Here is a 15,243-nt window from a genome sequence, read left to right as displayed (position 1 = left end):
ATGTACATACTCGTTATCTACATACTCGTTATGTACATACTCGTTATCTACATACTCTTTATCTACATATTCGTTATGTACATACTCGTTATGTACATACTCGTTATCTACATACTCGTTATCTACATACTCGTTATCTACATACTCTTTATCTACATATTCATTATGTACATATTCGTTATCTACATACTCGTTATCTACATACTCGTTATCTACACTCTTTATCTACATATTCGTTATGTACATATTCGTTATCTACATACTCGTTATCTACATACTCGTTATCTACATACTCTTTATCTACACATTCGTTATGTACATACTCGTTATCTACATACTCGTTATCTACATACTCTTTATCTACATACTCATTATCTACATACCATTATCTACATACTCATTATCTACTACTCATTATCTACATACTCATTATCTACATACTCATTATCTACATACTCATTATCTACATACTCATTATCTACACACTCATATCTACATACTCATTATCTACATATCATTATCTACATACTCATTATCTACATACTCATTATCTACATACTCATCTACATACTCTATCTACATTATATCTACATACTCATTATCTACATACTCATTATCTACATACTCATTATCTACACACTCATTATCTACATACTCATTATCTACACACTCATTATCTACATACTCATTATCTACATACTCATTATCTACATACTCATTATCTACATACTCATTATCTACATACTCATTATCTACACACTCATTATCTACATACTCATTATCTACATACTCATTATCTACATACTCATTATCTACACACTCATTATCTACATACTCATTATCTACACACTCATCATCTACATAATCATTATCTACATACTCATTATCTACACACTCATCATCTACATATTCATTATCTACATAATCATTATCTACATACTCATTATCTACAACTCATTATCTACATACTCGTTATCGTATATATTCGTTATCTACATACTCGTTATCACATACTCGTTCTCTACACACTCTTTATCTACATACTCGTTATGTAACATACTCGTATGTACATCTTCATTATCTACATAATCATTAATCTACACATACTCTTATCTATATATCATTCATATCCTACATTTCATTATCTACATATTCGTTATCTACATATTCAATATCTACATATCGTCTATACTACATATCATTATCTACATACTCATTATCTACATATTCATTATCTAACAACTCATTATCTACATACTCATTAGTCTACATCTCATTATCTACTCACATACTCCTTATCTACCTACTCAATATCTACACACTGCATTATCTACATAGTCATTATCTACATACTCTTATCTACACACTCTCATCTACATATCATATTGTCAACATATTCATTATCTACAAATCATATCTACCACTCATTATCTATATATCATTATCATACAATCATTCACTATCAACATATTCATTATCTACACACTCATTATCTACATACTTCATTATCTACATACTCATTATCTACATACTTCATTATCTAACCAAGTCATTATCTACATAACTCATATATCTACATAATCATTATCTACATGACTCATTATCTACATATCATCGTATCTACATACTCATTATCTACATACTCATTATCTACATACTCATTATCTACATAATCATTATCTACATACTCATTATCTACACACTCATTATCTACATATTCATTATCTACATACTCATTATCTACATACTCATTATCTACATACTCATTATCTACATACTCATTATCTACATATTCATTATCTACATACTCATTATCTACATACTCATTATCTACATATCATTATCTACATATTCATTATCTACATACTCATTATCTACATACTCATTATCTACATATTCATTATCTACATACTCATTATCTACATACTCATTATCTACATACTCATTATCTACATACTCATTATCTACATATTCATTATCTACATACTCATTATCTACATACTCATTATCTACATACTCATTATCTACATATTCATTATCTACATACTCATTATCTACATATTCATTATCTACATACTCATTATCTACATACTCATTATCTACATATTCATTATCTACATATTCATTATCTACACACTCATTATCTACATACTCATTATCTACATATTCATTATCTACATACTCATTATCTACATACTCATTATCTACATACTCATTATCTACATACTCATTATCTACATATTCATTATCTACATATTCATTATCTACATATCATTATCTACATATTCATTATCTACATACTCATTATCTACATATCATTATCTACATATTCATTATCTACATATTTATCTACATATTCATTATCTACATATTCATTATCTACATACTCATTATCTACATATTCATTATCTACATACTCATTATCTACATATTCATTATCTACATATTCATTATCTACATACTCATTATCTACATATTCATTATCTACATATTCATTATCTACATATTCATTATCTACATACTCATTATCTACATATTCATTATCTACATACTCATTATCTACATATTCATTATCTACATATTCATTATCTACATACTCATTATCTACATACTCATTATCTACATATTCATTATCTACATACTCATTATCTACATATTCATTATCTACATATTCATTATCTACATACTCATTATCTACATATTCATTATCTACATATTCATTATCTACATACTCATTATCTACATACTCATTATCTACATACTCATTATCTACATACTCATTATCTACATATTCATTATCTACATACTCATTATCTACATACTCATTATCTACATATTCATTATCTACATACTCATTATCTACATACTCATTATCTACATACTCATTATCTACATACTCATTATCTACATACTCATTATCTACATACTCATTATCTACATATTCATTATCTACATACTCATTATCTACATACTCATTATCTACATACTCATTATCTACATATTATCTACATACTCATTATCTACATACTCATTATCTACATATTCATTATCTACATACTCATTATCTACATACTCATTATCTACATACTCATTATCTACATATTCATTATCTACATACTCATTATCTACATACTCATTATCTACATATTCATTATCTACATATTCATTATCTACATACTCATTATCTACATACTCATTATCTACATACTCATTATCTACATATTCATTATCTACATACTCATTATCTACATACTCATTATCTACATATTCATTATCTACATACTCATTATCTACATACTCATTATCTACATACTCATTATCTACATATTCATTATCTACATACTTATTATCTACATATTCATTATCTACATATTCATTATCTACATACTCATTATCTACATACTCATTATCTACATATTCATTATCTACATACTCATTATCTACATACTCATTATCTACATATTCATTATCTACATATTCATTATCTACACACTCATTATCTACATATTCATTATCTACATACTCATTATCTACATATTCATTATCTACATATTCATTATCTACATACTCATTATCAGGGCACCGAGGACAAGCAGGTCCCATCACACAGAGACCACCACAACCCCAGGACAACCAGGACCCACACACAGAGACCACCACAACCCCAGGACAACCAGGACCCACACACAGAGACCACCACAACCCCAGGACAACCAGGACCCACACACAGAGACCACCACAACCCCAGGACAACCAGGACCCACACACAGAGACCACCACAACCCCAGGACAACCAGGACCCACACACAGAGACCACCACAACCCCAGGACAACCAGGACCCACACACAGAGACCACCACAACCCCAGGACAACCAGGACCCACACACAGAGACCACCACAACCCCAGGACAACCAGGACCCACACACAGAGACCACCACAACCCCAGGACAACCAGGACCCACACACAGAGACCACCACAACCCCAGGACAACCAGGACCCACACACAGAGACCACCACAACCCCAGGACAACCAGGACCCACACACAGAGACCACCACAACCCCAGGACAACCAGGACCCACACACAGAGACCACCACAACCCCAGGACAACCAGGACCCACACACAGAGACCACCACAACCCCAGGACAACCAGGACCCACACACAGAGACCACCACAACCCCAGGACAACCAGGACCCACACACATAGACCACCACAACCCCAGGACAACCAGGACCCACACACAGAGACCACCATAACCCCAGGACAACCAGGACCCTCACACAGAGACCACCACAACCCCAGGACAACCAGGACCCACACACAGAGACCACCACAACCCCAGGACAACCAGGACCCACACACAGAGACCACCACAACCCCAGGACAACCAGGACCCACACACAGAGACCACCACAACCCCAGGACAACCAGGACCCACACACAGAGACCACCACAACCCCAGGACAACCAGGACCCACACACAGAGACCACCACAACCCCAGGACAACCAGGACCCACACACAGAGACCACCACAACCCCAGGACAACCAGGTCCCCTCACACATAGACCACCACAACCCCAGGGCAACCAGGACCCACACACAGAGACCACCACAACCCCAGGACAACCAGGACCCACACACAGAGACCACCACAACCCCAGGACAACCAGGACCCACACACAGAGACCACCACAACCCCAGGACAACCAGGACCCACACACAGAGACCACCACAACCCCAGGACAACCAGGACCCACACACAGAGACCACCACAACCCCAGGACAACCAGGACCCACACACAGAGACCACCACAACCCCAGGACAACCAGGACCCACACACAGAGACCACCACAACCCCAGGACAACCAGGACCCACACACAGAGACCACCACAACCCCAGGACAACCAGGACCCACACACAGAGACCACCACAACCCCAGGACAACCAGGACCCACACACAGAGACCACCACAACCCCAGGACAACCAGGACCCACACACAGAGACCACCACAACCCCAGGACAACCAGGACCCACACACAGAGACCACCACAACCCCAGGACAACCAGGACCCACACACAGAGACCACCACAACCCCAGGACAACCAGGACCCACACACAGAGACCACCACAACCCCAGGACAACCAGGACCCACACACATAGACCACCACAACCCCAGGACAACCAGGACCCACACACAGAGACCACCACAACCCCAGGACAACCAGGACCCATACACAGAGACCACCACAACCCCAGGACAACCAGGACCCATACACAGAGACCACCACAACCCCAGGACAACCAGGACCCACACACAGAGACCACCACAACCCCAGGACAACCAGGTCCCCTCACACATAGACCACCACAACCCCAGGACAACCAGGACCCACACACAGAGACCACCACAACCCCAGGACAACCAGGACCCACACACAGAGACCACCACAACCCCAGGACAACCAGGACCCACACACAGAGACCACCACAACCCCAGGACAACCAGGACCCCACACACAGAGACCACCACAACCCCAGGACAACCAGGACCCACACACAGAGACCACCACAACCCCAGGACAACCAGGACCCCTCACACAGAGACCACCACAACCCCAGGACACAGATGACAAAGAAATTGCTGATTGGAAATTAGCAGAACTGGAGTAATGGTGAGTGTTGTCGTATTGAACCAATCAGTCGTACGTGTTGTTAATAATCATCTACGTCAAAGAGCAGAAATAATTCGAGGCGAATTATGTAGCAAGATTATCGCTTCTCTGGGGTTGAATCTAGCGCCATCTGGGGTTGAATCTAGCGCCATCTGAAACGCTGAGTTGGCAACTCTGCTCAAACATCTAAAGAAAACGTGTTGTTGCGTCACAGTGTGTGTGTGTGTGTGTGTGTGTTGCGAGGGATTGTAAACACTTGTGTTACATGTCAGGAAGACATGAGGGACGGTGTTGTGTTGTGCTTGTTATCCTACTAACTGCCAGTTTAACATGTTGGACCAATTGATGCAGTGCTAAGGTTTGCTTCTTTAGATTGTTCTTCTACTGATGTGTTGATGGCGTGTTTCCCCACTATACCATCTGCCATTTTTTTCCCTTTTATGTTTATTTTTTCCCTTATAATTTCCATAGATTTTAGGAGATAATTTATAAAGTTTTATTCCGTTGAAGGTTTTTTTTTAGGGGTATATTTTCTGGTTTGTTGAAAGATGTGGAAAAGCATGGACGTTTCTGAAGTCCACACGAAGCTGCTTGCGACACTTGGACACCATGTATCGGGGATGAACCGTTGTCTCGTGAAGCCTGGGTTCGAGTCTCTTGATGCTCTCATTCGTGGCTTCACTGGAATGTTCCTTAGTTGCCAGTCGAACGATCACTTCCAACAGTTGGGGTCATTAGGCCTTTACCGCTTCCCTATTGGCCAGTGTGGTAGGTTGTTTCACTGACCAAACCACCTCATTTCTGACCCCACACACCTGGCTCACACTCCCTTACCTCCAACATGTACGTATTACCTTCACGTTCTCTGGCACCTGTCCTCTCCTGTGTATGGTGAATCACCTCGTTGCTCGTGATACTGGCCTTAACCACCCATCTGAGGCTGTTTCCCCTATACACTGAAGCCATGATCCACTGTGTGTGTATTCCCAGGCCAATTGTGTAGTTACCATCATGTCTCTCTTTAGCTTCGCAAGAGAACATGTCTTCCCTGCTCCAGCTCTCTCGCTGGTCCATTCTGGCCTTCCTGGTCGCTTCCCGTTGTAGCTGGCTTCAGGTTATGATGCACAGACGTTCACCTGTCTGTGTCACACACTGGCAACAGACAGTTTTGCGAAAGACTTCCACTTCCACCACTGGGGAAACTGGAGAATGTATACCACATTCTAAGCAGCTGTGATCTTCCTCCTGGTACGTCACTTCATTGTCCTCCTCCTACTCCACTTGGGTGCCATGGTAGCTCCACGTCTCGGGGAGTTACGTACGTACTCATGAGTTCCACTATGTCTGGTTTCTTACCTTAGTGGAACTCATAGTGGAACTCATGGCCCCATAAGACTGGCTGGCACAGAAGGTAAACAATGCAAACCAGTTCAGAGATTCGTCATCACTTGCTGTGTACTTGTTTACCAGTCACAGCACACAGTACGACGCCCCACCTTATACCAACAGTGGAGCCCAGCCTTATGCCAACAGTGGAGCCCAGCCTTATACCAACAGTGGAGCCCAGCCTTATGCCTACAGTGGAGCCCAGCCTTATGCCAACAGTGGAGTCCAGCCTTATACCTACAGTGGAACCCAGCCTTACATCTACAGTGGAGCCCAACCTTATACCAACAGTGGAGCCCAGCCTTATACCAACAGTGGAGCCCAGCCTTATGCCTACAGTGGAGCCCAGCCTTATACCTAGGGTGAAACCCAACCTTACACCTACAGTGGAGCCCAGCCTTATACCAACAGTGGAGCCCAGCCTTATGCCAACAGTGGAGTCCAGCCTTATACCTACAGTGGAATCCAGCCTTACATCTACACTGGAGCCCAACCTTATACCTACAGTGGAACCCAACCTTATATCAACAGTGGAGGCCAGCCTTATACCAAAATGGACCCCAACTTTATACCTACAGTGGAGTCCAACCTTATACCCACAGAGGAGCCAAGCTGTACACCTCCAGTGGAGCCATGTTGTACTTACAACTACAGTGGAGCCAAGCTGTACACCTACAATGGAGCCAGGCTGTACATCTACAGTGGAGTCAAGCTGTACACTTACAGTGAAGCCAAGATGTACATCTACAGTGGACCCAAATGTACACCTACATTGAAGCCCATCCTTACAACTGTACACCTACATGATTTTATTTTCAGAAAAGATGACTGTTTTTGTGAAGCTAAATGAAAAGGAAATATTATCTATCGTCATGTACTTATACTGTTACATTAGAATACACTTCTGCCATTTGAAATGTAAAATACGAAATGGTAATTTTTAGTGTTGTTTCCATTGATTCATCCTTCTAAAATGTTTATTGTTTTTCAGGTAAATGAAAACAGGAGTATAGGATACCTTAAGCACTGGACATGGTATTGTGGTAATTGTAAGGCCAAAGAATATGCAAGTGGGGACCAGCAGACCAGATGGGTGAGTACAGAATACATTTTAGTGTAATACAATGCCTGATTGTTCTGTTTTCAATACAGCAGTTTTATATAATTTTTCTGTACTTTGTAGTTGTCAGTTTTTATTCTTATGGCTGGAAAGTTTATTTAACTGGGGGCCATCATGGTGTTGAGGGTGTGGATAGTGAATAGATGACTATGCTTCCACAAGTTGCCCCATTGTACACTAGCAGTTCATCAGCGCAAGCATCATACACAGACTTATTCAGGTAGAAGCCCAATCCCTTTGGCAGGCCATTCACTTAAACTATGAAGATTAATGATAACAGGATAGACCCCCTACTGTACGCTACTGTTGACCAGGACCCATATCAGGAAGATTCCCTTAACATAAATCCTTCTTTCCCTTCCATTTGGAGAATTATGTATTGAAAGAGTCTTGCCTTTATCTGTGTGAACCCATCTGTCTGTCATTCTGTGTTTTTCTCATTGTCTATTATGTCTCCAGTCATAATTTTCAAGTGTGTGATAGGGTTGACAGAAATGCCCTGAGGAAAGTTTTACGAATACAGTATATAGTGTGGGAGGAAAGCTAATAGAAGCAGTGAGAAGTTTTTATTTGTGTGTAAGGCATGTGTATGAGTAGAACTAGAGGAGAGTGAGTGGTTCCAAGTGAGGGTTGGTCTGCTGCAGGAGTGTATGATTTCAACTTGGCTGTTTAATTTGTTTAAGAATGGCTTTGTAAGGAAAGTAAATGGAAGGGTAGTGGAGAGTGCAATCTGTAGGGGATGACGGGGCCAGGAAACTGTGTCTGTTGTTGTTTGCTGATGACACAGCACTAGGTGACAGATTCGAGTGAGAAACTGCAGAAGCTGGTGTCTCAGATTGGAAGAGCGTGTGAAAAGAGGAAGTTGAGGGTAAAGGTGAATAAAAGCAAGGGTATTAGGTTTAGCAGTGCAAAGAGACAAGTTAGGGTGTGAGTATGAATGGAGGAAATTTGGTGAAAATAGATTGTTTTAGATACCCGGGAGTGGAATTGGCAGGAAAGGAACCATGGAAGTAGAAGTGCGTCATCAGTGGGTATGGGAGCCAAGGTTCTGGCTGCATTGAAGAAGGTGTGAAAAGAAAAGTCGCTATATGGCAGGGTGAATATGGGTGTGTTTGAAGTTCTAACAATGTATGGATGCGAGGCATGGACTATAGATGAGAAGGTGCAGACAAGGGTGGATGTATTGGAAATAAAATGATGATAGAAAGACTTTACATCATTTTCAACAAGTTGTAGCTGAACTTCATGTTATACCCTCTGGTTGTTCTCTCCATACAGTTCTTGAAGAACTGTTTACTATCCACATTATAAATCTGGTTTGAAAACTTAAAAAAAGTTAGGATCAGGTTATGTCTCACTTTTCCAAAGTGGGCCACTTTAGAGGCTGTAGACTTTCCCAGTTGCTCATCTCTCTTGATTCTGGTACTGCCCTCCTCTGGTCATCCTCTATTAGCTCTTTTGTGCCTCATTAGGTGCAATGACTACACTTATGTAGGCCTTATATAGTATGGTCATAGTTTGTGTGTGTGTGTGTGTGTGTGTGTGTGTGTATGTGTGTGTGTGTGTGTGTGTGTGTTTGGTGTGTGTGTGTGTGTGGTGTGTGTGTTTCAAGTTTTCAGATTTTTCACATAAGGGTTACATTTGTTTCCTACTTTTATTAGTATGGTAACCAGCCAGTGTCGTAATTAAGTTCATAATATGATAATATGACAAAAGAGTATAGATAGATAAATAGATATGGGTTAAAGAAAAGATTAACATTTTATTCCATAGGTTGTCCATAATATAGATAGATAAATAGATATGGATTAAAGAAAAACTAACATTTTATACCATAGGTTGTCCATAATATAGATAGATAAATAGATATGGATTAAAGAAAAATTAACATTTTATACCATAGGTTGTCCATAATATAGATAGATAAATAGATATGGATTAAAGAAAAATGAACATTTTATACCATAGGTTGTCCATAATATAGATAGATAAATAGATATGGATTAAAGAAAAATGAACATTTTATACCATAGGTTGTCCATAATATAGATAGATAAATAGATATGGATTAAAGAAAAATTAACATTTTATACCATAGGTTGTCCATAAGATATGTGTATAGCAAGGGTTATGAATACATTGAAGAAGGATTAGAATTTTATTTACAAAAGTACTTTACACAAACACACAACACTAAAAACATACGTAAATATCATAATAAATATATGCAAAAAAATATGTGAAATATATTAGATTTTAATTACAATTTTAGGATATGATTAAACCCATAATTAAATATATGTCAGTACTATGGCCCATAAGAAGCAAAGTCCATTGTTATAAAGTAGTTTACCTGAACAGGAACTTTATTTTAGAAACACAGGAAGTGAGTGACCATGTTCTCATCTCAAGATAATCTCAGAAGATTATACAGTTGAGGAATTAGTTAAACCAGCATATATATGTTCTTCATGTTATACCGTAACACCTGTAATATCATCTAGACAGAATTCATTTTAGGTATAGAATTAATGCTTTGCTGTCCCCATCACCCCCCATTTTATGAAGGGGTCATCTACTGCCACAGACTGCTCGGATATTAACATATATTTTGTCATGAGCAAGACAGCATAACCTTTGACTCTAGCACTGCCATGTGATGGAGTCTACCCTCTGAACTTTCATTTTATTATATAGTTATATTTTTCATAAGATAAAACTCATGGGTTGGTGGGCCAGCTAGCTGGACAGCCTTGAATAATAATGATATAAATTAGTCAAAAAGATATTGAATGCAGTTAATCATAGTCATATCAGTTGAGATCATGATAATGATACCAAATTGAACAGTGGTGTTACTATGATGTATAAGGAAGCAAAAAGAACACTGCCATGAAAATGATATGTAAGTGCATCATTATGGGAGCAAATAGACAGGAAGACATGGGAGAATTTAAGTAGTAAGTTTGGTAATATAGAAGGCGTGATAAGGGAGAGAGCAGTACAAGGTAAATGAGTCATTGGGTCTTGGAATAGAATCATGAAGGGTGGAATTGTAAGTATAGAAAAGAATAGAGGATTGAGGGATAGCATAGTCCTCCCACCCCCTTGACCCATGCAGTCAAAATATGGACATGGAATGAGCTACAGAGGTCAAAAAATTAAGGCTGTGGAAAAGAGTTATATGAGTCGAGCATGTGGAGTGATTAGCTGGAATGAAAGAAAAAAATGAAAGGGTGTTTTGAGAGATATGGTATGGTAGGGAATGCATAGGAATGAATTGTGGCCAGTATGAAGGGTGAAACATGTAACACTGAGGTGTTTTGGGCATGTAAAAAGACTGTAGTATTAGGTGTTTACAAGGAAAGTGTATGATAGTGCAATGAAATGGGTTGGTGTGAGTGGACGAACAAATGTGACATGGGCAAATAGGGTGGAGGAATGCTGGAGGGAGAGAAACAGAGGAAGAATGTGTGGAATGCTGTATACGAGGGAGGCATGTAAGGACAAAGATAAACGGAGACTTTATCTTGATGGGAGTTGCTGAAGGGAATGGCCATCAATGATATAGATGGATAGATAGATAGAACAGCATATTAATACATACAGCAGACAGTAGGCATTATGCACCAGTTGGCAACAGTTCACTGTCAATTAAGCATTGTGAGGAAAAACCTGACCAAAACACTTTACAGTTGCTGCTTAGCAGATCTGCTAATCATGTAATGGTAGATGAAATTTTAAATGAATATTCAGTCACATTACAGTGTTCAAGGTATAAGAATTTTTTTTTTAGAATAACTTATTCGTCTAATGAAGTGCCTTCCAATTCGTATTTAAAGATTATAGGCGTAAGTTGAAAATGGTCATTACTTGTGAAAAAGTCAGTGTGTAAGTTTGTTAAACTTTGAATATTATATGGCAATATTGGTATACTGGTATACTGGAATTGTGTGCCTCATGTTGCCATACACTGGGTCACACTGACTTAAAAGTTCTCACTCAATTGGAAGCTCTTCATCTGTGTTGTGTTGAATGCGAAGAATGCATTGCTTTAAGAATTATTACCAGCAAGCTCATGCTAAGTGAACTCCAGTCAAACTTTGCAAAATATGTTAATTATAGTGTTAGATAGATGAGACTGGCTACATTGTATGGTCATTTCTTAATTAGAGGGGCATTCTTTCTAATTTTCTAAAATGGGGTTCTAAAAGTTTTGTATTTTCTATATGTCTGGTATTTAGCAGTTGTGACACGATAGGCGAATTAATTACAATGTACCCTGATGCTTCTAAAGTAGTAGGTTATATTTCTGTAAGCCAACCTTATATACAGAAAGATGAGGGATACTAATGTGTTGGACCTGACCAGCAATAAGTTAATGTTATGAAAGCTCTGGCCACCAGTACGATAGAGGAAGTTTGGCTACCAATAAGGTACAGGAGGTGTGGCCACCAGTAAATTATTGGAGGTGTGGCCACCAGTAAGTTACAGGAGGTGTGGCTACCAGTAAATTATTGGAGGTGTGGCCACCAATAAGTTACAGGAGGTTTTGCCATCAGTAAATTATTGGAGGTGTGGCCACCAGTAAGGTACAGGAGGCCTGGCCACCAGTAAATTATTGGAGATGTGGCCACCAGTAAGGTACAGGAGGTGTGGCCACCAGTAAGGCACAGGAAGTGTGGCCACCAGTAAGGTACAGGCGATCTGGCCACAATGCTGATTGGCTGACCAATAGCACAATGGCATACTGCACTAGTAGATAACTGGTTAGATCAACAATCTAACCAAACTCTTTCCAACTTCAGCTTTCATATTTCAGGTTGGATTAGCAAAAAAAAGAGATTATGCTATGCATTGCAAATGCAGCATGATCTGTTGATTGTCTGCTTAGCATGGAGCAGGTTTATGGTTTCGGTGCATTACACATGACAGCTAGAGACTGAGTGTGAACAAATGTGGCCTTTTTTTGTCTGTTTTCCTGGCACTACCTCGCTAAAGCTGGGGGTAGTGATGATGTTTCCCTGTGGGGTGGGGTAGCACCAGGAATGGATGAAGGCAAGCAAGTATGGACATGTATATGTCTGTGCATGTATATGTATGTATATGTGAATATGGTGATGTATACATTTTACGTATACATTTTTTTTCCTTTCATACATATTCGCCATTTCCTGCATCAGCGAGGTAGCATTAAGAACAGAGGACTGAGCCTAAGAGGGAAAATCCTCTCTTGGCCCCCTTTTCTGTTCCTTCTTTTGGAAAAGTTAAAACTGAAGGGGAGGATTTCCAGCCCCCCTGTTTTAGTCGCCTTTTATGACACGCAGGGAATATGTGGGAAGAATTTTTTCTCCCCTACTCCCAGGGACAGCGACAAAGCAAAATAAATATAAATAAATAATATATATATATATATATATATATATATATATATACCATACATATTCATCATTTCCCGCGTTAGCGAGGTAGTGTTAAGAACAGAGGACTGAGCCTTAGAAGGAATATCCTCACTTGGCTCCTCTTATATATATATATATATATATATATATATATATATATATATATATATACTTGCTCACCATCATCCATTGGCGCCATCCCGCCCCGCAGGAAACAGCATTGTCACCCCGTGTCAGTGAGGCAGCGCTGAGAAACAGACAAAAAAGACCACATCTGCTGCTAACATTCATTCTACAGCTGTCATATTATATAGATAAGATTGCATGAAGTACAGCTGCATATCTGTAATCATAACTATCAATATACATATGTGACGTACTTAACTCTGACTTACCGGACACAAGAACTAAAGTTTTCGGGTCACAGGACTGAAGTAGAACCTTTTGGTAAATCCGATGTTGCGGAGGTGTGGTATGGTAGCAGGAGACGTCTTGCTGTACTCCTTAAGGAACTCTCTATACAGATCATCAAACTCCTTGTCATGCGCGTGCTGTTCCAGGGTGCGACACAAGGCCATGGTGAAGGGAGTGCCATCCTTGGTGAAGGTGTACGACGTGAAGCCTCCACTACTGGAGTAAAGGCACATCATATCCTTCAGAGGCTCTTCCACTCTCGTTCCCTTACCTGTGCTGCCTTGTCTGGGACTCTGGTTCTTGTAATAACCACAGCAAAAGTCGAAAATGAATAACTTGGGCTTGTTTTTCAACCTGGGACATTCTGAATCCTTAAAGAGGTCACAAAGAAATTCGGTGGTCAAAAGTTTCATGTCACTTGTAAGGAACTTTCCTTCTCCAGTACCATGACTGGAGATGATGAATATGGCACACCCAGCCCGTTCCAGCTCTTCCATATCCCTGACTCTGGTTAGCACCTGCTTGGTCTGGTCTGCCGTCAAGGAGAAATGGGCGTGTCCAGTGTATCCCATGTTTCCGAAGACATTTGCCAGGTTCTGGACATCAGGGTGTGAGCCCTCAAGCTGCAGGTCAGGTCGGTCCTCAAAGGAACTGTAGCCAAGGATGCACACGTATCCCTTTGGGTCAGTGTCCATCCTGTACGCGTCTGGTCCCAGTGCTGGTGTTAGTGCTGGCCTCACCATGAGCCTCAGTGACTGGAACTGAAAAAAAAAAAATTGGTTTTAAGGATTTCAAGTGCAATCGTATTTTTGGAAAGGATCATGAATATCATTCACCGTGAATGAATTTGGGCAGTGGTTAGATAGATGAATAAAAAACAGTAGACTACAAGAGAATAAACAATTGCCATTTGTAAAGAAAAACAATAGAATCCACTGACAATATGTGCATGACATATTTTGTACCTAACTTATCATTGGTAATAAAGCAATGCATTTCCCATAACTGGGACCCAATTTGTAAAGAAATATCTTAAATCTAGGTCATGAGTTCACTTGAGTCAGATATTTATGTCTTATTCAGGTATTATTTGTTGATTATTCGCTGAAATGAAAGCTCCATACTGAGTTCTTTCTATGCAGTTGATGTAAACTCCCCTAACGCATGAGTAAAAACCTTTAGTTTGATGTAAACTCCACATGGTCCCACACTATTAACCTTCAGTTTGATGTAACT

General features: G+C 39.7%; 1 protein-coding gene across 4 annotated transcripts in view; it reads right to left on the bottom strand.

Annotated features, from left to right (window-relative positions):
• Positions 1–9,933: 9,933 nt before the first annotated feature.
• The window catches only part of LOC139763635 (uncharacterized), a 28,162-nt gene continuing 22,852 nt past the window's right edge, over positions 9,934–15,243 (bottom strand). For all 4 annotated transcript variants that reach the window (XM_071689892.1, XM_071689894.1, XM_071689893.1 and 1 more), the window contains exon 7: positions 9,934–14,768. In XM_071689892.1, coding sequence (XP_071545993.1) covers positions 14,001–14,768 — 768 coding nt within the window. In that variant the 3' untranslated portion in view covers positions 9,934–14,000. The remainder of the gene's footprint in view (positions 14,769–15,243) is intronic.

This window comes from Panulirus ornatus, chromosome 47 (assembly GCF_036320965.1).
Source record: "Panulirus ornatus isolate Po-2019 chromosome 47, ASM3632096v1, whole genome shotgun sequence".
In the NCBI taxonomy this organism is placed as follows: Eukaryota; Metazoa; Arthropoda; class Malacostraca; order Decapoda; family Palinuridae; genus Panulirus; species Panulirus ornatus.
The sequence above is the reverse complement of the archived record's forward strand: the minus strand, read 5'-3'. Positions and strand labels throughout refer to the sequence as shown.